Here is a 27,019-nt window from a genome sequence, read left to right on the forward strand (position 1 = left end):
GACTGCAAACTAGGAGCTATAGTCAAGTCCCCAAATGATGTGGACATCCTACAGAAGGGCCTCGCTGAGACAGATGCCTGGTATCAGAGCCATGGCCTCAAGTTCAGTGCCAAATAGTGCAGTGTCATCCCCTTTGGTAAAAACTCTGTACCCATGAACTACCACATAGGCAGCAATCTACTTAACACCAAATGTTTGATAAGAGACCTTGGGACCAACGTGGACAGTAGTCTCTCCTTTGATAGTCACATCACCACAGTAGTCAGGAAGTCCTTCTATGTGGCACGCCTCATCATAAAAGGGTTCTCATCAAGGAAAAAAGAGGTCATTGTTCCCCTCTACTTGACACTCATTAGACCCATTATAGAGTACAACACCCCTTTTGGTATGTACCTCACAAGACATCTACAGCAGCTGGAAAGGCCACAGAAGTACCTCAGAAAGAGGATTACTGGCCTCAAACAAATGCCCTACATTGACCATCTCAAAAAACTCCAGCTTTACTCCGTAGAATATCGCATACTCCAAGGTGATCTCTGCCTAACATATAAAGCTATGTCAAACCCAGAGCTGTTGGACATGCTACACCTAAAGAAATCCCAATCCCTCTGAACTACATGCCCTAGGGACCTAAACCTTGTTACCACAATAAACAGGACATGCTGGAGGGATAGATTCCTGTCCCAGAGACTTCCCATACTCTGGAACAGGCTACCCATCTATGTCAAGCAAAGTTGTTCATTAGCAGTCTTCAAGAAAAATCTTGATGAGTGGATGGGAAATAGGAAATACACCCCGGGGATCACTTCTGTGTCTTTGCTCAACAGTGGCACAGGAAAATAACTTTCTTGGGTGGCATAAGCCAGAGAATATTGTTGGCTAGGCTTATGTAGGCCCTTGGGCCGATAGCCTAGTACCTACCTATGAACATATGAAACTTAAAAGTCCAAAGATGCCATTATCCCATTGTATTCTTCCCTTATCAGACCAGTCAAAGAGTATATTGCCCCCTCTGATATGTACCTGACCAGGTATATGCAGCAACTAGAGCAACCTCAGAGGTTCTTTCCAAAAATAATACAAGATGCAACAAACCTGTCTTATGCAGAGCACCTTAAAGTGCTTTACCTCTACTCAGTCTGCTATAGATTGCTGAAGGGTGATCTATGCCTGGCTTTCAAGGCAACCACAAACCAATCACTTATGAATCTCCTACATGTTCGTAAGTCAAAGAGTACCAGAAATAGAAGGTATAGGGACTTGAATTTTTCTGTGACTTAAGCAAAACATGCTGGAGAGACAGATATGTGTCCCAGAGACTGTCCTTCTTATAGACCAGGCTTCCCATCCATGTGTAGCTGAGTTTGTCTATTACTCAGTTTAAGTGCAAGCTAGACCAGTAGAAATTTACACCAGGCCTAGCACCCATGTCCCTTATGGATAGAAGTAGCTTGTAAGAACCTGGCCCTCAATGTCCTATTTGTATACAGGACATCAATATTCTTTCAGGAAAACTTGGCTAGGTTTAGAAAGACCACCTGGTCATTAGCCTAGTAACAATCTATGAATCTATGAGTATTGGTGATGCCATCTACAACTAATTCTGCACATTGTTGGGTTTTGTCCTTAAGATTGTAGACATAACTGAAAATGCCTTATGGCTATCCTTAGCTTTGGAGGCTATTTTTACCTCAATGTCTGCTTTTAGAGACTAACTAGTTCCACTGATGTACTTCTTTAGACTAATGAGGAACGCTTTGCTCTGCTGTGCACATGCCCTCTTACTTCTCAACAGGATTTTCCTTCCTTTGTAGTACAACCTAGGGATCCACTAGGGTGTCTTGTTTTTGTAGTCTGACCTGTTTTTTTTGGTCTAGTACTGTCATGTCTATGTCATTATTTATTAGATCGTATAAGGCTGTGTGTATGCCTCTGGATAGATTTCTGTGTTTTCTGGATTTGGGGGAGTTTGGAAACTAGCTACAATGTCCTTTAGTGGAGGGTAATTTACCTTAGAGAAGTTCTTAAAGTTTTAGGGGTTATGCGAGGGAACATTTTTACCTTTATTTCAAGGGAGACTGCTTTGTGAGCTCATCTTACCATTGAGGACTTCACATGGGGGGGGGGTGCAGCACTCTCTTGGTTTTGTGAGTGCCATATCTAGGATATTTGCTTCCCTAGTGGAAGTGCAGACTAGCTGGTGTAGGGCATTTGAATTTACAAAGTCGAGAAACCTTTGAACCTGCATGTTAGTGGTCATTAATTCCTCCCAATTAGGTTCATAGGTTCATAGGTTGTTCATAGGTTCATAGGTTGGTACTAGGCTATCAGCCCTAGGGCCTATACAAGCCTAGCCATAACAGGTCCCTGGCTATATCTTCCCACACTATTTGTAGGTTCATAGGTTGGTATTAGGAGAGATTAATGAAGGGATACTTAAAATCACCAGTGAATATGGTATTAGACTGGATGGTGAGTGAGTTTAGTAAATTTAGGTATGATATATGGGTTTTCTGGTTCATGGTGAGGGACCTGTAGCTAGTAAGAATATGGTAGTGGATTTTTCTCATAGTTAGCTGGACATGGAGTAGCTCATGCATGTCATGTTGTTTGACCAACCTTGAGGTGGGCTTATCCTTTATGTAGCTCCACCTTTTGCTCCTTCATGTTCATTGGGTGGTTAGAACATATGAATGGCATTATAGCCATACACTGCTGGAGTGCTTTCTATGGCTTTGAACCGTGTTTCAGTAACTGCACAGACGGGAGCATTCTCCAAGTTGAGGTCACAAGCAAAACTGAAATCCTTGGATCTAGGGATTCTGAAACTGTTCATTTTGCACCTGTACAAAAAGTCAGTCAAAGCTGGATCTGAAGATGTCCTGTTTGCCAGGCATAGATTGCCTATCCGTAACCTGTAGGAGACAGAGTATAGAGATAGTTCTTTAATTCAATCTGTAAAGGACAATGTTGTTATACCCTGGATTCTCCTGGAAAGGAACCTTTGTGGGCTTTACAGCTGTTGCATATGTCTAGCCAGGTACATGCACAAGGGGGCGTTATACTCAATGACTGGACTGATAAGGGCCAAATAAAATGGCATGTGACTTCCTTGGACCTGGATGCTATGCCCTTACTTATAAGTTGGGCAATATCAAATGATTGTCCTACTACCTTGGCCACATGTTGGCCTAAGACCAGATTACTGTCTACATATATTCACAGTTTCCTGACTACCTGGGCATCTCTTAGGGGGAGTCTTATCAATGGAGTAATTAGTCTGAGTGGCAGTTTTCCTAACAGGCAGTATAATGCATTTCTTCATATTGAGTTTTAATATGTGACTTTGGCACCAGTCATTTGTCTCTATTAGCTCCTCATATAAGATGTTTGTGTCATGGGCGAATTCTGTGAGAGCTCCCAATTTACAGTCATCTGTAAACTTGGTCAGCCAAATACCCTTGACCTTAGCCTTTATCTCCAAGAAGCAGACACCAAATAGGAGCGGACCCAGCATTGAGCCCTGAGGTACCCCACTGATGACTGGTCTCGTAGTGGAGGTGGGTAGGTACAGACTTCCTGGGTCCTGTCTGTGAACCAGCTGACAATACAGTGATGTATGTAGGGGGTTGCACCCAGTTTGGTGAGTTTGTCACCTTAGCTGGGTCCAGCTAGGTGGTATGCACTGTTTTCCCCTCATCCATTGCCTTGGTAACCTACTCAAAGAAGTCCACCAGGTTTAGTAGACATGCACTTCACTTGACAAAGTCAAACTGAGTTGGATCCAGTGTTGAAAGGTTGACTATATCTTTATTGATCATTTTCATGAAAATTCCTTCCATGGCTTTGCATAAGTCTAGTCAGACTGATATGTCTGTCGTTTCTGGAGTGGGTTGATGGCCCACTCTTGCAGTCCTGCATTCACATGGTAAGTAGCCTGCTTTGAGGCTATAGTTGAAAAGTGACTTAAGTGGTCATGATATGTCATGTTTCAAGCTATTTATGAGGCATCCTGGGACATTGACGGGGCCCACTGAGAATGTTTGCATTGGCATTAGCACCACCAGGACTTGCTCCCAGTTAATAGTTTGGGGATTGTGTTAGTATGTATTTCATGGATGGCAGGAGGAGTGGAGGGTGAAGTTTGTGATGAATTGTCAGACAGAAAATTTGCTATGTTACTCTGCTCAGTGAAGGTGGCACCACTACCCACCAGTCTAACACACTAATGTGTGCTGCCTTTGAGGTTGTGGACATAGCTGTAGAACTCCTTGTGGTTATCTTTAGCCTGTGAGGTTATCCTGACCTCGTGAATGGCCTTGCTGGAGTTAATTCGTCCTGTTAGTTTTCGGTTTAGTTTATTAGTGAGCTCCTATTATTATGGAAGCTCTTCTTCTTGATTTTAGCTGCAACTTTTTTCTATTTGTTAAATATTCTGTTAAGGCTGAGATTCCAACAGCGTTTTGTGTTTTTAAAGTTTGTTTTCTAATAGGTACAGCCATTTCAATACAGTCGTTTGCATGGTTGTACAAGGTCTCTGTGAACAATTCCGTATTGGTTGCTGTGAAATCAGGGCTGGGAGAGGCACTGAATTTTGACAAACTGTGACTTGATAGGATGCTTTGGAATAGTTCCTAACTTTTACAGGGGTTTGCTGGGGTTACAGAGTTCATTTTTATTTCAAAGGAGACCGATTTATGGCCTGACTTACCAGTGAGGACGTGACATGGGGGTTGCAGCCCTCTCCTATACTGGTGAGTACCAAGTCCAGTACGCTTGAACCTGTGGTGAGTGTGCACACTATCTTGTTAATAAAGTTCATGAATTGTTGTGAATGCGAGTATGAGGGAATGCATTTTTTGTAGTCTATACAGGGGTACTTAAAGTCTCCCATGAATAAGGCTTTTGTTTAATGGTGAGTGTCTCCAGTGGGCCTAAGTGCATGCTATTCCATTCGAGGGGCATCTACTTTTAAATTTCAATATTCCAAAACCTCGAAACTCTAAATCCCAACGTTCAGAAGTTCAAAGTTTTGGAATCTCAAAATACATTACTGGAGATCAGCGTATTGTGTGGGGACTTTACCATTCTCTTCACTATAGGGCGATCTCAGAGTTTGTATATTAGTAGCAGACAGGTGGGGGTGCAGGGGGCTTGCCCCACTGTGAAAACAAGATTTCTGAGGTTTTCTTCTTCTAAGTGCTTTTTTTTTTTATTTTTCATTTTGAGATTCCAATACCTCAAACTTCTGAACTTTGGAATTTAGAGGTTCAAGGTTTTGGGATTTCGAAATTTAAAAGTAGAATATGGTATGGAATTTGTCTATGGTAATTTGGACTTGGATAAACTCCGGGGTATTGTCCTGTTTCACCAACATAAAGGTCTGCTTGTCGCATTATGTTTTTTCTTTTCTCCCTTGCTGTGCGACCCCGGAGTAGGTATGTGCATTTAACTTGTCGCATTGTGTTTTTTCTTATATCCCCTGCTGTGTGACCCCGGAGTAGCTATGTGCATTTAACAGCAACAGACTACATCTGTTCACATGGCAGGTAATGGCATGGATGCCCCTGGCATTTAGCAACACCTTGAGAGGAAAGATGAAGGTGGTTTTGCATGAAGAAACAAAAGAAGGTAAAAGACCACATCTACGATATATTTCACCAGCATAAATATGTCAATTGGGCCAGCAAGAGGAGCTACAAACTCCTTCCTTATACAATACGTTGTAGAATGCTACATCCATGTTCCAGGATACAATATTCCTAGCAAGCAGTAGGCAGTTGCTCTATTACCGTGATTACAACACAACATACATAGATACCAGGGAATGGGGTGTATTTAAAAGACAACTGTCAGGGAGACTGCCAACAAACAGCTGTGTGAAGTAAAATGTGATCCTAGATCAACAACTCATTCAGAGAGTGTGGATCCCAAGAAACTACCCCACTGAAACCATTATCATCGAACAGTGGAGTTTTTTACAGGATTTAAACTGCCCTGCATTCCTCATGTAGAGAAATGTACACATACCTACTGCAGGGTCATACAACACTGGGAAAAAAGAGAAAACAGGTTAAGTTTATAGTTTCAGTGCTCATTGAAAAAGTGCTTGATGCCCTGTAACACTTCTGAAGGATCTGTTTGGCAAACACTGCTCCCAAGACAGCAAACAGTAATTTCAAAGCTTATATAGGAATGCAACCTTATATACATGGTAACCTACAAAGTTTCAGAAATTAACAGGTTTCACTTTGCCTTGCTTGAAGATTCACCCTCCAACACTGACCTTGGGGGTGCAGGATGAAGAGATGAACTGAGGTAAAGCTTTAGAAGTTTGAACTTTTTTTATTGCAGAATAGAATTTCAAAAACCAACTAGTGAATTATCTTAATTCAACTACAACTTTTTTAAAATTCACTCAAAACTTCTAGGCAACTACCATCAATTTCCTGGATGTTGAACTGAGTAAAAACAAGGGATACTATACAGCAAAAATTTTTAGAAAAGCTACATACTCCAACAGCTTTCTCCATTTCACCAGCATGCATCCTCTCCATCAGAAGAAAGCTGTGGTGAAAGGACAACTTGTAAGGGTGGCGAGGATGGTCACTTTAAACAAGGAATTTGAAGAGGAATGTGATTTGTTATATCTCATGTTTTTGAAAAGAGGATACCCCGCATCCTTCTTGGATAACATCTTCCAAGAAGTGATTAAAAAGAGAAAGACAGGGATCTACACACCAATTTTGAGGGGTGATAATGAAATTAATAGACTCAATAGAGTTATTGATTCAGAAGCTGGTAGCAACAACATATATGTGGACACCACTGGTAGTACTAATCAGGGCCCTGTGAATGGCAGTGGGTATAATGAGAACTTCACGATTGCCTTCACTTTTACATACTGCCCAGAGGCATTGGACATAGGTAAAATAGTGAGGAAATATTGGTCTTACTTATCTATAGATAAGGATGTCTCTCAAATCCTAAACTTTAACCCCGTAATTACATACAGAAAAGGTACCAACATGAAAAGACTTCTTGAAACTAAGCCCATTAGTACAAAAACTAGGGGGGGCACTAAGAAGTGTGGTGCTTGTAAATATTGTAGGTACATTGAGACATCAGATGAATTTACTATCAGGTCAGACAGTTACCAAGTTAAGGAATCATACACTTGCAACTCTAGGGCTATTGTTTACTTGGCACAGTGCACCCAATGCCCATCATTCTATGTGGGTAAGACGGATAGGCGTCTGCGTGATAGAATTTATGAACATCTATACGCAATTAGTAAAAGTAAAAATGAAAATGCCTTGGCTAGACACTGTGCCAGTAACCCTGACCATACATTTAATTTTATGGGTATTGGTCAAACCAATAAACACTCAGCAGGCCACAGTTTTGTGAATGATAATTTTTTAAAATTAGAATTAGAGAAAAAAGAATTAGCTTGGCAACTACGTCTGGCAGCATGTAGGGCACCAGGGCTAAATGAATCGTGTTCAATTTCTTGTATATTAAAGATTAAAAACCTTTTGAGGTAGGTTTTAACTTTTAACCTGGTTTACAAGTTTTTGAATATTTTTTTAGTATGGCTAAATTAAATAGTAATAGTATTATATATTACTCATACATGTTTTTAAATAACTATTACTTAATCTAATTATCTTAGGATACACAAGAAAAGGTTTTTATTAACAAGGTTTGTACCTTGGTACTGTGTTTTTAAAACTTTAAATTTTAATATTTTACATTTACTTTTAATGTTATATAAAATGATGTGCCTTCTAGGTAAGACATGCACCTGTTGTTAGGTATTTTAGAACACTTGTCTTCTTTATAGCAATGCCTAACAGCGCTTACTGTTTCTTTAAATTGAGGGTGATATGCTCTTAATTTGTCAATGAAGTACTTGCATCAGTTATGAAAAGTTTATTTAATGATCAATTGTAATTGTACTGGCTGTTGTCTGAAGAAGTTCTGATACTTTCAGAACGAAAAACGCTTGGAGCGTTTTACATTTATTTGTTTCATTCATTAAAGTGGTTCATTACGAGCACGCTACGTTGTTTAACCAGTTTGTGAACAAGTTACCAGTTTTATACGAAGTGGATTATTTTTCCTGTAAACCATCCTTCACAGTTGACACTACCAGCGGCTTTTTCCTTCATAGACTTCTGAAGGATCTGTTTGGCAAACACTGCTCCCAAGACAGCAAACAGTAATTTCAAAGCTTATATAGGAATGCAACCTTATATACATGGTAACCTACAAAGTTTCAGAAATTAACAGGTTTCACTTTGCCTTGCTTGAAGATTCACCCTCCAACACTGACCTTGGGGGTGCAGGATGAAGAGATGAACTGAGGTAAAGCTTTAGAAGTTTGAACTTTTTTTATTGCAGAATAGAATTTCAAAAAGTATGGGCATTTGTAACAGTATTTCTTGTAAAGCAGCAACTGGACTTTGTCTTTTGGATTCACCTTGTTGATACCTTACTGATGCCTTTTATGTTTTGTTCGCATTTATATGAAACAGTTTTTTATGTCTATTGTTACAAGAAGTGGAACACTATATTTTGTTTTTTTATTTGCTTTCAGTTTTTCTGTAGAACTGGGAACAAGTGATAATGATGTTATCTTACATTTCAATCCTCGATTTAATAACATGGGCGACATCAACACGATTGTGTGCAATTCTGTAATAAGTGGAAAATTTGGCACAGAAGAGAGATTCAAAAACTTTCCCTTTGAGGGGAATAAGCTAACCAAGGTAAGGTTCAAGAGAAGTTACCTTACTTCAGAAATTAGCAACAGTGACTGTTTATAAAACAGCTTGTCTTCTTTCAACTGACTTTGAAGTCCAGCAATACAAACACATCAGCCTTCTTGCCAAGGGATCACATATCAAGTTTGCAAGGATTGGGAAAGCATTAATATTATCCGGTGTGTATCTGCTTTTTATGTCTACTTCAAACTACTATATTACCACATACTCAGGAAACAACAGAAGTTTGAAGTCAGTTATGTACAAGGAGTCACCTTATCTAGTCACGCACAATATTGTATCTCGATGAGAAATCTCTCTGTACAGTATTCTTACCACAACGGTGTATACTTGATTGAAAGTGTTCTTAGACAAGTACTAGCTTAGCTACCCTTATAATGCTAGTCATAGGTTCACAGGTTCATAGGTAGGTACTAGGCTATTGGCCCTAGGGCCTATAAAAGCCTAGCCACAAAGGTACCCTGGCTTTCGCCACCCAAGAAAATTATTTTCCTGTGACCCTGTCAAGCAGAACCACAGAAGTGATTCCCTGGGGTGAATTTCTTATTACCCATCCAATCATCAAGATTTTTTTTGAATAGTGTTAATGAGGAGCTCTGTTTGGCAAAGATAGGTATTCTGTTCCAGAGTATGGGAAGTCTCTGGGACAGGAATCTATCCCTCCAGCATGTTCTGTTTATTGTGGTGACAAGGTTTAGGTCCCTAGAGCATGTAGCTCGGAGGGATTGGGATTTCTTTAAGTGGAGCATGTCCAACAGCTCTGGGTTTGACATAGCTTTGTATGTTAGGCAGAGATTGCCTCTGAGTAGGTGATATGTGACGGAGTAAAGCTGGAGTTTTTTGAGATGGTCTGCATAAGGCATCTGTTTGAGGCCAGTAATCCTCTTTGTGAGGTATTTTTGCGGCCTTTCCAGTTGTTGTAGATGTCTTGTGAGGTACATACCAAAAGGGGCGTTGTACTCTATAATGGGTCTAATGAGTGATGAGTAGAGGGGAACAATGAACTCTTTTTTTCTGGATGAGAAACCTTTTGTGATGAGGTGTGCCATGTAGAAGGATTTCCTGACCACTGTGGCGATGTGATTATCAAAGGAGAGACTACTGTCCACCTGTGTCCCAAGGTCTCTTATCATACTTTCGGTGTTAAGTAGACTATCGCCTATGTGGTAGTTCATGGGTACAGAGTTTTTACCAAAGGGGATGACAATGCACTTTTTGGCATTGAGCTTGAGACCATGTCTTTGACACCAGGCATCTGTCTCAGAAAGGCCCTTTTGTAGGATGTCCACATCATTAGGAGTTTCAATTATGGCTCCTAGTTTACAGTCATCCGCAAATTTAGTTAGCCAAAGACCTTCTGTGTTAGCCTGTACTTCAGAGAAGTAGATACCAAACAGGAGAGGACCCAGGACTGAACCCTGTGGTACTCCACTTGTCACTGGTCTGAAGTCTGATTTGGAGTCTGCTACTTTCATGGTGTGCGTTCTGTCAGTAAGTCAGTTGGCAACCCATCTTGTGACATATGGATTTATACCTAGTTTGGTGAGTTTTTCTATAATTCCAGAGTGGGGGATGGTGTTGAATGATTTGACAAGATCTAGATAGGCTGTGTGAACCACCTTACCCTCATCTATGGCTTTGGTGACTACTTCAAAGAAGTCTAGCAGGGTTAGGAGACATGATCTGTGTGGGGTCCAGAGATTGGAGATCTCCAATGTCTTTGTTTATGAGTTCCATGATGATACGTTCCATGGCCTTGCAGACGAGGCTCGTCAGTCTAATGGGGCGGTAGTTCCCGGGGTCTGTTGTGACCCCCCCCTTTGTGGAGTGGAATAACTGTTGCGGTGTGCCATTCAATGGGCACAAAGCCTGAGGTGAGGCTATGATTGAACATGGTACTTAGGTGGGGTGCCATTTCATTCTGTAGTTCATGTAGAAGGCAGCCTGAGATGTTGTCAGATCCCATAGATGTTGTGTTCTTGGCTTTGGAGAGTGAAGTTTTTACCTGTGCAGCCGTGATTACAGGAACTTTGCATTCTTTGGGTATAAAGATGAGCCCTTTAGGGGGTGAGAGGAGGGTAAAGTTGACACTGAACCTATCTGCCAAGGATGTTGGCAATATCAGTTGGTTCTGTATATTTAGTGTCATTGTGATGTAACTCAGAGCAGATATGAGTGTTGCCATTGAGATTTTTGACATAGCTATAGAATGCTTTGTGGTTGTCTTTAGAATAAGTGGCAATTTTGTTTTCATAACTAGCTTTGGAGGATTTTATGAGGGATCTCAGCTTCTTACTGAGGCTGACCAGGGAGTTCCTCCAATTGTGGGATTTTACTCTTTTTTGCAACAGTTTCTTTCTTCTGTTGTAGAGTTTGTTTATGGCAGAAGACCACCAGATTGTCTTCGTTTTTTTGGAGAATAGCATCTTGGTTCTGTTAGGGATAGCATGATCCATGCACTCGTGTAAGTGCTTATAAAGTGCATTTGTATAGGATTCAGCAGTCGTACCTCTATTGTCCATCTGCATGGGTGTCGTGAAGTTTGCCACTTCTGTCTTAAGAAGCGTGAAGTTGACTTTGGAGAAATTTTTTACTGTTGTTTTCCTAATGGGGGGTGGGAGCGGGATGTGGATGTCTAGGGTGATTAGCTTGTGGTCAGATCTGACCAACAAGAAGCTGACCTCTGGAGTGGAAGACTGGTCACCCATGTTGGTGATGACCAGGTCTAGGATATTGCTGCCCCTGGTGGGGGTGTGGATAAGTTGATCCAAAGCGTTGGAATTGATGATTTCCAGAAAACGTTGCGCAAAAGAGTTGGTACATGAGTAGTTTTCCCAGTTAATGGTAGGGTAGTTGAAATCACCCATTATTAGAGTGTTGGGTTGTACCTTAATATTTTCCAGTGTATCAAGAAAAGAGGAGTGGGAATCCTGGGGCATGGTGGGGGGTCTGTAGCAAGCTACAATATGGATTGCAGTTTTCCCAGAGTTAGTTGAACTTGGATAATCTCGGATGCATTATGCTGAGCAACTAGCTTGGAGGTGTGGATATCCTTAATGAATATGGACACGCCTCCACCTTTAGTGTTTCGGTCCGGGTTTGGTGGCCGAAAGGTGTGGTATGAATTATACCCTGGTAATGCAGAGGTGTTCTCTGGAGCTTTGAACCAGGTCTCTGTCACTGCACAGATGTCAATGTTCTCCATTTTATGGAGTGCCTCGAGTGAGTGCATTTTGAGGTTTAGACTTCTAGCATTGAGTAGCATTGCCCTCAGATTTTGCTTGCTTGTACCTGTTACATTGGTGAATTTGTCATTTGAACCTTGCCTAAGAAAGGCACTATAGGGGTGGCAAGAGCCTTTGCCAGTATCCAGAATCCCAAGGGCTACACGTGCAGGCCATCTCTGGCAAAGCAGCGTGGTCTGTCGATCATGTCATCCCAAGCAGACAAATACTGGATTCCCTTAGAATGACACCCAAAGCTTAGCCAATTGTTAAAGTCAATCATTTTGTCCTTGTACTGTGGTGTCATTCTGGGTGATGGCAGGATGCTACTCAGGGCTAGGGTCATACTGGTCTGGGCTACAAGATCAGAGAGCTCCTCCATGTCTCTTTTCATGTAGTCCAGAGAGGTACGTCTCAGGTCATTCAGACCAACATGGACAATGACAGAGTCATGTTTGTACTTGTTGTGGAGTGATCTGAGTGCGTGCGTTATGTGGCAAATCCTGGCACCGGACAGGCAGCTGACAGTAACTTTTTCCTTATTTAGCCTGGTGAGTGGAACATCAGTGTGCCTGACTATAGAGTCACCTATGACTAGAGTGTTGGGTACGTTATGCCTTATGGGCTGTAGTTGAGTGGCACACTGAGTATGTGGGCTATGTGTCATTTGGGTTGTGGTGGGGGGTGGAGGTTGCTTGCATTTCTGCTTTGGAAGTCTCTGTTGTTTGGACAGATTTGTACTGAGAGCCTCCGTGAATATACTTCTTGTCTGTGTGGTAAACATCCTAGACATTGTGCCAGCACCCAGCATGCACAGCATAAAACTATTTCAAAACTAATCACATTGATGGAAAGGAGCTACCTCAACGCTAACACTAAGCTTGTAGAAGGCAACCTATTTAAAATAGCGCCAGGTACAGTTTAAAGTGCCATCAGATGCTCACACTTTAGTGGTGAGATCTGTCATCATTATATATTTAATTTTTGTACAAATGATAGTTGCTAGTGGTGTCACTGCTGTTTTTTTTTTATCTTGTACAAATGTTGTCTGTCTATACTAGCACTAGCTGTAGAGGTTATACATGTCCTGCCAAACATGGATGTCTGAGGAAAGATGTTGATTCAGTGTTCACTTATTTCATTGGGAAGAACAGGTTTATCTCACTCATACATGCTGTATACTTGTTCTAAATCCTTTTTGCAAAATTTACACTAAGTTCTACATTTAGAAAATGCAATCAACTTATTCTGGGAAAAAAATGCTTAGTGTGTTTTGTCTGGTTGAAGCTTCAGGAAACTCAGACTTGACAAGACACAGTGGAACCCCCTAACTTGGCTGGCCAAGGCCCCTTGCTACAGATACCTTAGATGTGTTTTAAATGTCCTCTGAGCCCACCAGACCTAATAAGATGCCATGTAACCACATCACGAGAGGCTAAGCCTTGACAGAGTTGTCAGTAGATTAACAGTCATAGTTGTTCTTTGTCCATCCATCAGCAACAATTAACCATTCAGTGTAACACATAGAAAGAATAAGATTTCCACAAAACTTGTTTTCATTATGACATTCTTTCTTAACTACCTTTTCACTCCTCTTAAATGTATTCCTTTTGTGAATTTTCTCTTGCTGCTGCAGTGCTGATGTAAACACCGTCTTGCACTATTTACTAGATAATTCCCTCTACAAATAAAGTTTTATCCGTGTAGTCATGTATTTGCTTGGACTTGTTTAATAGGATACTCTGACTGGGCAAAGATCCTTTTCCACTGTCACCCAGAGAGAAAAGCTTCACAGTGTTACAATTAGTTTCATAATTCATATTGCTAAAAATACTAAATAAGGGTAACAGACATCTCATATATTATATTCATATACAGAGCTTGTATTAGAAATTAACCTGGGAGCCTCAGTTCTTTGTCACTTTTAAATATTATTTCTATATAATTGAGACAAACCAGAAAGATAGGGAGCCATATGGAAAACTGATTTATATTAAATTGTGAAATGCTGACATTCTGTCTATCAGATGGAATATGCTCCAGAGTCCAGAAAGAATTTGACAGACATCATCTACAAGTTTTGCTTAAATGATGAATGACTAGATGAATTAAATTACTAAAATAGATAATAAAGTGAATGCATTTGCCCCAAATTTAGACTCATAATTTATATCATTATCAAATCCATACACACCTAGGTAACAATGTGGCTCAGCGGTCATATTTTGGACAGGTCGGGGTTCAGTACTGACTTCGGGTCACTCTCCGCGTGGGGTCGGCGTGTGTTTTATGACTGCGTACACTTTCTCTGGCAACTTTCCCTTCTCTTCTCAAACAATATGATGCTGGATATTGGAATCTGTCCAGATATTTCATATTTGGAGAGTGCAGGTCCCATCCCCTGCAAACAACAAGTTTAAAGAGGTACAGTAATTGTCAGCATTTACTGTTCAAAGATAGTTTCAATGTTTTTTTTAATAGCACAAAGTTATGGATTTTGTAATTACAGAAAGGAGCCCTAAAATCTTGAATGGGTTTCATTTAGTATCCCTGCATCATATCTTTAATCTTTCCAGATCTCTGCCAAAATTCCAAAACGATACACATCTGGAACATTTACACCTGTTCATAACCCAGTTAATACTTCAAGTATCAAATCAGGAGCACTTATAACTTTATCTTAATCTGGTAGTACTTTGTGTATTTTTATTTACAAAGAGTCTTCAGTGAACAACCTTTATTTCTGTTTATACGACATTTGGTGCTAAGCAACATAAGGCCAGTTCAAATAATATAGTACCAGCACAGTTTTGCTTACTGTGACAATACATTATTTATTTAAAGACTCCCCTTAGAAAAAATTGCAGATTCCGCTATTTATATGCTACAAACCTTTTAATTCTGTATTTCTTCTTTTGCTCTGCAAATGACTCCATTAGAGACCACACCTATAGTTGTATAACACACACAGGCACACACACACACACACACACACACACACACACACACACACACACACACACACACACACACACACACACACACACACACACACACACACACACACACACACACACACACACATGCACACACACATGGGCGCACACACATGCACACACACGCGCACACACAAAAACACATGCGCTCGCACACACACACATGCACACACATGCACACACACGCACACACACACACACACACACAAACACGCACACACATGCGCGCACTCACACACACATGCATGCGTGCACACACTTGCCCCCATACACACACAGATGAGAACGCACACATGCACATGCACGTACACACACACACACACACACACACACACACACACACACACACACACTCACACACACACACATGCACGCATGTGCATGCACACACACGTGCACACACTCATGCATGTACACATACAAACACACACTCGCACACATGTGCACACTCGCACACATGTGCACACACACACATGAGCATGCACATACACACATGCACATACATGCGCACACACACAAGCATGCACATGCATGTGCACACACGTGTGCACATGCACACACACAAGCGTGCACCCACACACACCCACACACATGCACATTCACATGGATACACACATGTGCACATGTGCACATACATGCATGTGTGCGTGCACATGTGCATTCACACACATGCACGCACAGACACACATGAACACACACATGCACACACACGTGCACACACACTCACATACACATGCACATGCATGCACACACATGCACACCCACATGCATGCGTGCACACACTTACACACATGAGCGTGCACAAACATATGCACATGCACACACACACAGATGTGCACACACAAACAAGTACGCACACACATGAGCGCACACACATACACACAGGTGCACACATGGACACACGCGCACACACACACACACACACATGCTCACGCACACACACGCACACACATGTGCACACGCACATACATGTATGTGCACTTACACGCACATGCACACACACATGCGCACACGCGCACACACACTTGTCCGCACGCACACACACACATGCGCTCACACGCACACACACGCATGCATGTGCGTGCGTTCTCACACACACACACACACACACACACACACACACACACACACACACACACACACACACACACACACACACACACACACACACACACACACACACTCTAGTTTTAAAACTATTATATATTAGCTGTACAGTAAATATGAGGCCGATTGGAGACAAAAACAATTTGTAGTTGTAATAACCAAATTAAATGAAGTGATATTCAACGAGTTTTATTTATTAATAGTAAGTTAGTTTTAATTTAATATACTCGATCCATTTAACTCCAAATATTTACAAAATATGCCAAAGACTATTAAAAATCTACACATGCAAACACATTAACTTAACAAATCCTGGGTTTAAGAAACAGCAAATGAAAACGTATTTGACAAAAAATAAATTCTTAACTTGGTATTCATGAAATAAGTAAACATTAAAACAACTGAGAAAATACTACAAGAATAAAATATGTCAAAGAGAAGTTGACTGATTGTACACAATGTTAGTGGTGCTGCAGGTTGCACATTCACCTTTGGTGCTAGAAGATCAGAAGGCTGCAGGTTCTCTTCCCACTTGAAGTGACTGGACTGCTAACACTACAGTATAGCATATGGGGATGATGCACTCCTGAGTTTGCTGTCCTTTGGATAAGATGTTAAACTGAAGTCCCATGTGCTACTAAACAAAAATCACAAGTCCATATACATTGGTACCCTCTATATTCCCCCAGGGAATAATATCTAAACACTTTAATACATCCTCTCCTGGTTTTCCTCCACCATCACAAACGAAACCTATATCCTTGGTGATATGAATATTGACTGGGCCTCTATCAACTCTTAAACCCCATCTAACACCATCAACCTATTCAACTTCTCTCAACTAGTAAATTAACCCACCCGACCAAACAAAGATGGTTTCTCCGGCATCATCATTGATTGGATTTTAACTTCCCATCCAGACCTCATCTCACAAGCTGGAATCCTACCAGACCCTCCCTGTGACCCCTTCCCAGCCTTTGCCGACCGACTCACCTCTCCCTTTCAAAAGCAACACCACTATATCCAAACCAGCAACCTCTCCTCATTCAACCCCCCACATTCTGTGAATGTCTACAGCAGACTGACTAGTACCCACTAAAAACCCTACCCCTTGGCAATGCCATAACCTATTTTAATGAGTCATTCCTAAATCTTCTTGACCACCAAGCCCCCCTAAGAACCAAGTGCGTAAACTCCAATCCCTCCGCCTGGCTCTCTAAGGAAACTAAACTAAAAATGCAGCTCAGAGACAAAAAATGGAAACAATACCAGAAAAACAAACAACCCAATAGAATTTAAACAATTACAAAACTCCATAAAACAACTTACAACAAAAGATTGCAAAGCCTACTACTCCAAAATCCAATATGAGCACCCATTCAACCCCAAAAAAGTTTGGAACTCCATCTCCTCCCTCTTACACCCAGGAAATAAAGAAAACCCCTGTTCCGACCCCAACCTCACAGAGCTTGATACTGACAGTCAGTTCAACACCTTCTTCGTGGAATGCACAGCTAAACTCTCCTCCTCTTTCCCCCACTTCACCTCCATCCCCAACCCTTCCAACCCCCTCATCCCCCCACCCACACCTCTCCCTCCCCTACTTTCAAACCAAAACCCATCCCCACAAATAAAATAAAACAACTACTCCTCAAACTCAAACCCTGCCACAATGCACCCGATAACCTACCAGAAGCCTTCCTCAAACTATCTGCAGACAGCATAGCCTTTCCCATTTCCATCTTAATAAACAGATCCATCCAAGAATCCTATGTCCCATCTATCTGGCACCAACTTTACATCATCCCACTCCATAAGGGTGGCAAAAACACAGACACCACAAATTTCAGTCCTATTGCCATCCTCTCCCCCCTTTCCAAAATATTAGAAAAAGCTATCGACTCACAACTAATGACATACCTCACACAAAACAATCTCCTTACCCACACTCAACATGGCTTCCGCCCTGGTTACAATACTATGACTGCCCTCCTTTCCTTTCTTGAAACTATTAACCTAGCACGGGACTCCGGCAAACTCATCTCTACCCTGTTCCTTGACCTGTCTCAAGCTTTTGATACTGTCTTCCACTTCCTACTCCTGTCTCTCCTCTCTCTGCCTCTCTCCCCCCACCATAGCCTGGCTCTCCAGCTACCTCTCTGATCATCAATAGGGTATACAACAGAAAACCTCAACGTGTCCCTTCCTGCCAACCCCCAGTGGAGTAGCCCAAGGTTCTGTACTCGTAACCCTCCTCTTCAATATATTTATGAACAACTTCCACCATGCAATCCCTGAATCCTCCCTCATACAGTACGAAGATGACTCGACAATCATCTGCTCAGCTTACTCCCACTCTGAACTTCTCTTAAAAACTCAATCTGCCTTCTCTAAAACAGAAACCTGGATATAAAACAACCACTTGACCCTAAATGCTACTAAAACCAAACTGATGATCTTCACATCTTCAAAAAAAAAACTCCATTGACATAAACTTTTTCCATACTCAGCCAAACCAACACCCCACTCAAAATTGTATCCAGTACCAAGCTACTCGGCATCAACATTTGACATCCATATCCTTTCCAGCATAAAAAAAAAAAAAAAAAAAAACACCAAAAATTAGGCCTCCTGTACTGACATAATCGCTACCTCAGCCCCTCCACCAGACAAACCTTAAGATTTTCCTACCTTCTACCCCCTCTTTTGTATGGTGCACCTCTGTTATCTAATCTTCAGCTTGGCCTGCAAGCCAAACTTGAGTCCTGCTACCATAAAATAAGCAAGTTCGCTACCAATTCTAAATGCTCTACCCACCACTGCCAATCCCTCCTCTCCCTACAATGGCTCGAACTCCCCAGCTTCAATTCCTTCAGCTCACCAATGCCCACAAACTTATTTTCAGTTCCTCCAAATGCCCTTCTCTTGCTACAGCCCTTATCCCCTACACATCTAACCACCCTCTCAAATCTGAAAACCAAAACCTACAAATCTATAAACCTTCACATCCCCCCTGGCCAACAACTACTATCCTGCACCATAGCTAAACTATGGAACCCCCACCCCTTGCAATATTTCTAATCCGTCCAACTTTAGATCTCACTTGCACTCACACCTATCCTCAAAATGGGCATGTCCATGCCATGCTCCTACATAAGCCCCCCTATACCTTGTCATTTTTACCAATTACTCCACACTCACAATACTGGACAATTCTCTTACTTCACCTTGGATAACCTTATTTGAATGGAACTTGTGTCATCATATCAAATGAACTCATTTCTGTAAATTCAGCCACCCGCATTAACATCCCATTACTCATTTTCTCCTCTATAGACTGCGTTATCCCCCTTCCTGTACTATGTGATCAGCCTACCCTAACATTTATGTTATACTGCTGCACTTATCTTTATGCTGCATTATGCCATCCTTTGTATGTAGGTATATAATTATAATCATTTATTGATTAATTATGATGAATTTTCTATCTGTAACATGTTGTAGGTGCTTATGTAAGTAATGCAATTATAATGATGTCTTGATCACTTATGATGAATTTTCTGTCTGCAAGATGCTGTTGGAGCTTTTCTCCTCAGGCCTCCACTGAAAATGGGCTCTTCTTGGCCCAGTGGACTCTACTGGTCATCAAACTGAAATAAATAAATAAAAATAAATAAATAAATAGTGGTAGCTCAGGTATATGTAAAAGAGCTCACAGCACCTATCAGAAAGAGCAGGGGTCCCTTATTTATATACAAAAAGAACTCTTATTTAAAATATATTTACATAGTTACAAATGTACAAATATATAGATATCCAATTACATTTACATATATTTATAATTTTCCTTCAATCATACTAAATTTTCATCCCAATTAGATCTCCACTCCTTTTTCCACAGCCAACAACTGATTTTGCATTGTTTCTAAAATCCATTTACCATTAAGCATAATTACATGTATTCTTTCATTCCATATAACCCATATGATGCAAAATAAATTATCTATTTTTTTAACATACTCTTTACTTCTTTTTTTAATAGGTTCATAGGTTCATAGGTTGATACTAGGCTATCTGCCCTAGGGCATTTATAAGCCTAGCCAGAGTGTGTTTGGCTTTCGCCACCCTTTTAGATTAGTTGACTGTGCCTCTGTATAGTAGGTCACAGAAGATAGCCCTTTTAAGGTTAGTTTACTGTGCCTCTGTCTAGTAGGGACACAGAAGAGATCCCAAGGGTAAACCTACGATCTCCCATCCACTCGTCAAGATTTCTCTTGAAGAGGGTCATTGAGGGGCTCTGCCTAACATGGATTGGGATTTTGTTCCAGAGCGAGGAGAGCCTCTAGGATATGAATCTGTCCCTCCAGCATGTTCTATTTATTTCTGTGCTGAGGTTTAATTCCCTGGAGCATGTAGTTCTAAGGGATTTGGATTTCCTGAGGTGGAGCATGTCCATTAATTCTGGTTTGGACATGGCTTTATACGTCAGGCACAGATCGCCTCTGAGTAGGTGGTAAGCAACTGAGTAGAGCTGGAGTTTCTTTAGCCTAACTGCGTAGGGCATCTGTTTGAGTCCCTTGATCCTCTTGGTGAGTTACTTTTGGGGTCTTTCCAGTTGCTGCAGGTGTCGAGTAATGTACATCCCAAATGGGGCATTGTATTCAATTATGGGCCTGATGAGGGATGAGTAGAGGGGCACAATGACCTCTCTTGATCTAGATGTGAACCCTTTCATGATAAGATGGGCTATATAGAAGGTCTTTCTAACCACTTTGGCAACGTGATTGTCAAAGGAGAGATTGCTATCTACTTGGGTCCCCAAATCCCTAATTACTTCTTCCGTACTTAATGGATTACCACCTATGTGGTAATTTGTGGGCACTATGTTTTTCCCAAAGGGGATGACTATGCACTTTTTGGCATTTAGCTTTAAGCCATGGCTCTGGCACCAGTTATCCGTCTCTGTGAGACCATTTTGGAGGATGCTTGTGTCAGTTGGCAAGTCAATTATGGCACCCAGTTTGCAGTCATCTGTGAATTTGGTCAGCCATAGTCCTCCCGTGTTAGCCTGTACCTCAGAGAAATATATAGCGAACAAGAAAGGTCCCAGGACTGAGCCTTGTGGGACGCCACTTGTAACTGGTTTAGAGTCTGACATGTCACCTGCATTTCTGACCATGTGGGTTCTATCCCTGAAACCGTTTGCAACCCATCTTGTGACATAGGGGTTGATATTTAATCTGGTGAGCTTATTTATGATGCCCAAGTGGGGTATTGTGTCGAAGGCTTTTGTGAGGTCCAGGTAGGCTGTGTGGACTACCTTCCCTTCATCTATGGCATTGGTGACTGTTTCAAAGAAGTTGACCAGGTTCAAGAGGCAAGATCTGACCTTAACAAAGCCGAATTGGGTAGGATCCAGTGTTTGGAGGTTCCCAATGTCTTTGTTTATGAGTTCCATGATAATACGCTCAATAGCTTTGCAGACCAGGCTAGTCAGGCTTATAGGGCGATAGTTTTCGGGGTCCATTGTGGCACCACCTTTGTGGAGTGGGACCACTGTTGCTCTATGTCATTCCTTGGGTACATACCCTGTAGTGAGGCTGAGATTGAACAGTGACTTTATGTGAGGGTTCAGTTCTTTTTGGAGCTCATGTAAGACGCAGCCCGGGACACCGTCCAGTCCCACTGATGCTGTGTTTTTTGCTTTGGAGAGGGCAGCTCTCACCTGTGCATCTGTGATGTCAGGGAGGCTACACTATGTTGGGATAGACATTTGCTCTTTTGGGGGGGAAGGGGGGGAGAAGTTTGCACTGAACCCGTCTGCCAGGATGTTGGCAATGTCTGTGGGCTCAGTGTATTTTTTGTCATTTTGCACTAACTCAGAGCATATCTGGGAGTTGCCACCCAGGTTCCTAACATAACTAAAGAAGGCCTTGTGATTATCTTTAGTGTCTTGTGCAATTTTTCTTTCGAAGCTGGCCTTAGATAATTTTATGAGGGATCATAGTTTCTTGCTAGTACTGATCAGAGATGCATTCCCTTTTTGGGATTTTGCTCTATCATGTAGTAGCTTCCTCCTTCTGTTGTATAGCTTATTTATGGCTGGGGTCCACCAGACAGGTCTCCTGCCTTTGGAGGAGTGAGTCTTGGTTTTATTTGGGATAGCACGATCCATGCATTCCTGTAGGTGTCCATAGAATGCGTTTGTAAAGGATTCTGCAGTTTGGGCCATATTTTCCACTGGCCCAGGGGCTTTGAAGAATTCCACTTCAGTTTAGAGAAGTGCGAAGTTTGCTTTTGCTAAGTTCTTCACCGTGGTTTCCTTGTCTGGGGGTGGGGATGGGATATGGATGTCCAGTGAGATTAATTTATGGTCAGATCTTACCAATGAAGGGTATACCTCTGGTATGGAACATAGAGTCCCCATGTTGGTGGTGATCAGGTCCAATATGTTTTCCCCTCTTGTGGGAGTGGTGACCAGTTGTTTCATAGCATTTGAGTTTATAAATTCTAGGAACCATTGGGCAAGGGTGTTGGGGCTTGAGTAGTGCTTCCAGTCTATGTTTGGGTAGTTGAAGTCACCCAATATGATGGTGTTTGGAGAGACCTTCATATTCTCCAGTGTTCTCAGGAAAGCTGAGTGGGGTTCCTGAGTTTGGGAGGGTGGTCTGTAGCAGGCTACAAACTGAAAGGCAGTTTTGCCCACTGTTAGTTGAAAATGGATGGTCTCCGATGCTTTGTGTAGTGCCACTAACCTGGAGGTGTGGGTATCTTTGATGAATATGGATACTCCCCCTCCTTTTGCGGTTTGGTCTGAGTTTTGGGGCTGAAAAGCATGGTATGAGGTATAACCTGGTAGTGCTGGGGTGCTCTTGGGAGCCTTGAACCAGGTTTCTGTTACTGCACAGATATCGATATTCTCCATACTTAGGAGAGCCTTGAGTGTGTACATCTTGAGGTTTAGACTTCTGGCATTGAGCAGCATTACCCGTAGCTTCTTTTTCCTTGTGTTGTCTATGGAGATGGGTTTGTCTTTTGAGCCTTGCCTAAAAAAGGCACTATGGGGGTGGCAAGAGCCTTAGCCAATATTCGAAAGCCCAGGGGTGACAGGTGCAAGCCATCCCTAGCAAAGCAATGTGGCTTGTCGAGTATGTTATCCCAGGCTGACAGACACTGGATCCCCTTTGAATGACATCAATACTTTAGCCAATTGTTAAAAATGATCATTTTGGCTTTATACTGTGGCATCATTCTTGGTGAGGTTAAGATGCTACTCAAGGTCAGGGTCATACTGGCCTGGGCTACATGATCAGAGAGCTCCTCTGTGTCTCTTTTCATGTAGTCCAGGGAGGTACGTCTCAGGTCATTCACACCAGCATGGACAATGATGGAGTCATATTTGTACTTGCTTTGGAGTGACCTGAGTGCTTGTGTTATGTGGCGGATCCTGGCACCCGGCAGGCAGTTTACAGTGACCTTCTCCTTGTTCAGCCAGGTGAGTAGGACGTCAGTGTGTCTGACAGTAGAGTCACCTATTACAAGTTTATTAGGTGTGTTGTTTAGCCTTAAGGGCTGTGACTGTGTGGCACATTGACTTTGTGAACTATTTGATACATGGGTATTGTTGTGGGGTAGCGGTTGCTTGGATGTCTGCTTTGGATGTCTCTGCTGCTTGGGCAGATTTTTATTTAGAGCCTCCGAGTATGTTTTTTTGTGTTTATGTGTTTGGTTTGCTGTTGCGATAGGTCTATGTGAGACTGGATTTGTGGTTTGTGTGGTTACCTTCTCCTCCTGACTGACTGTACCAGTACTGGGTTGGGAGATCTCAGCCTCCAGTTTGGGTATATAGTTGCATCTCTCACATATATTTGAGCTTGTTGGGAGGAGGAGAGGGTGGTCTGTGTACATAAGGCAGTTGTAACATTGCCTCAAGATTCCCAGATTCACCAGCTGGACTGGAGAATAAACCCGAAACTGACTTTTGGACATGCCAGAATAGTATAAGGAACTACTTTTTGACTGATCAAAAAGGACCAATAGGGAGCCAAGTACTTAAAGGGAGTATAAGAGGGTGTAGTGCTTTAGTTTAGTAGTGCTTACTTATAAGATTACTTATATGAGCAATTGCAGGGCTTTAGAATGAAAATAGAGTGCTTACTTTGAGATTTAGAACAGTTCTAAGAGAAAAAGTGAAGAGCAGACTTTGTGGAGCCGGAAATAGTTTAAACCCGTTTAAGCAGCGCTGCCTGATGCTGCGCTATGCGCAAAATTGTGCAAAACCGCGCAAATGCGGGTTTTAAAGCAGGGAAACTGAAAGAGATAGGAATTGACCCAAAACGGCCAATAAGCTACTAGTTTCAGGGCTGAGGCCCCTCCTCCAGGGATAGATAGGCTGCTCAAAGCTCCCCACTCTCACTGGTGAACCAAGAAGCTTCCTCCTATCCAAGTAAGGATATGGGCAACACAGGAAACTATACCACAGTCCGGAATTCAGCAAAACCTGAAATCTGGACTAATCTATTTCAGCAAAGGTGGGAAAAGAGAATATATATATATATATATTTTTTTTGTGTTTTTCAGGAAACAGCAGAAAAACACACAGAAAACACTGTAAATGCTATAAACAGGCTAGCACACTTTAGTGTGTAGCCTACAAGAGTTATACAATACAAAAACGACTTAAATTGATATAAAACAAGTGCAAAAAGTGTAAAAAGCAGAAGGCAAATGCAATTTAAATTTTTAAAGCACAGATCACTTAGAAATTCACTTTTTAGGTGGGAAAAGGCTGTCAGAACAAAAATAAACATCTTTATCGACTGATCACATATGACATGCGCAATCTTACAATTATATAAATGAAAAACAACACTGACACCACTTCAGTTGCAAACATTATACATCACAGACACCATTAAAACAACTGTAGGTGCAGACATTACACATCACTTATAATCTATCCAGCCATTGTCAGTTAAGCATATCATGGTTCATTCAAATCCTGCCTCTTAAACCTCATTCCTGCTCTGCATATACTTTTCCCACAATTCCCATTTTTTTACTATCTAGTTTGCTCCTTCCCTTTTCTAAAGATCCCAAATTCCAGTTGTTTTATCTCTGTTACTATATTCACTACTACTAATAAAGTTGTTCTAGACTTTGATTTCCATTTTCTAGTAATTGCTTTTTTGGCAGCCACCATAATTTGGTTCAGCAAGGCTTTACTATGTCTATGCAATTCTGATTTTGTATCATAGCTCAAAAAATCATCTCCCCAGTCAGTCCAATCCACTCATCAACCATCTCTGACAGAGTAGTTTGTAGGGAATCCTTAAAATCTGCCAGCTCATTACACTCCAAACAATAGGTTCCCAGCCATCTCTTTCTTGCCTGTCACACCTCCACCATTTGCGTTCCACCTAACGAAAAACTCTTTGGAATCTTATGGGGACATGATAAAATGAAATATTTAGGAGTATGGATTAGAAGTGACTCTTGTGGCAGCTAAGGATATGTGGGAAGAGACTAAACAGAAGAGAATATAAAAATTGAGAAACTAGAAACATTGTTATATTAATATGAATACTAAGATACAAGCAATTAAAATGTGTTTAGCCCTTTTAGTCTTATACACAGGTCAGGAATATTTATCACTCAGAGGAGAAGTTGAGAATAAGAATTAAAAGAGTTGCAGGATTCTATATGGGAATGGAAGACAACAAGAGACAGTGGGATAAGCTGATTCTTCCAATCGAACATTTTCTTTACTTGTATTCTTATAATATCCACATTTAATCTTCTCCATGTTTATTTTATCCACTTCTTTTATGGCTTTGATAAATGTTCTTTACATAGTTTTCCCCATAACTTTTCTTGTTTTTATAGCTTTATTTTTTCATCTGTTAGATTTTCCCATGGTTTTACATAGCAATGTTTTATCATTACATTCTTGTACCATATACTTTTCTTACTTTTTCTGTATCATCAGTTTTATTTTCCACAAAAATATTTTTTCTTGGTAACAATTTATTTCATCATTTATACACTATTTTTGTCTTTTACTCTTTTTTCCATACCCTCAAATTTATCATGCTTGTACTTATACAATTTTACTAATAATCTCTTATCTTTTTCATTTATCCACTTTAACACTTTGTACAAATTTAATGAAGCAACATATACCACTGGGTTAATTAAGTTAGTACTTCCAAAATTAGGTGACTTACCAACCACTGCATGATATTACGTGAGACTTAAAACAGTGCTGAGGAAAACCGCCATAATATTCGCACAGCAGGTTGTACATTTTGAGAAATGTTCATGTAGACATATAAATATGCATATTATTTCACGTCTGTAAACATCTTAATAAATAAGTACACAGAAGGGAATTTATTTCTTTTTAAATACCTTTATTTTAATTGTTACTAGAACAAAGATCAATGCCTACTTGAAAGAGAGTCCTATATCTCATAAATATAAAACACGTGAGCCACATTTCATGGATCAGATTTCTTATAGAATGAACTACAAGTGTGTTTTGACAGTCATTACATACAGTAATCTGTTCTGACAGTACTGTTATTAACTATTAAAAAAATCATCATGGGTAAACATACTGCAGCCTAAGAAATGTAAAGCAAAAATGAAAGAAAGAGAAAATGACAGAATATTTGGAGACCTCATTACATGCTGAGAATGCCTCATGAATAACCCAGACTCATATAAAGGAAAGTTACGTCAGCAGGCTTTATTCATAAGCTTAATAATTATTTGGCTAAAAACCAACAGATTGACCAGTCAGAACATTATAATCAATCATGGGATGGTGGATTAATGGCTAAGGTGTTTGCCTTACAAACACAAGGGTTTGAGTCTCACAAGGGATAATTGGCTAGGCTTA

The 27,019-nt window shown here is 41.1% G+C and overlaps 1 protein-coding gene across 1 annotated transcript in view; it reads left to right on the top strand.

The window, feature by feature from the left end:
• Positions 1-27,019, top strand: part of LOC122804751 (galectin-1-like) — a 146,000-nt gene that overhangs the window by 105,478 nt on the left and 13,503 nt on the right. Inside the window, exon 3 of the mRNA XM_044074816.1 lies at positions 8,603-8,774. Within this exon, the coding sequence (XP_043930751.1) occupies positions 8,603-8,774 (172 nt within the window). The remainder of the gene's footprint in view (positions 1-8,602; positions 8,775-27,019) is intronic.

Source organism: Protopterus annectens, chromosome 6.part0, assembly GCF_019279795.1.
Source record: "Protopterus annectens isolate FY-2018-M chromosome 6.part0, PAN1.0, whole genome shotgun sequence".
Taxonomy (NCBI): Eukaryota; Metazoa; Chordata; order Ceratodontiformes; family Protopteridae; genus Protopterus; species Protopterus annectens.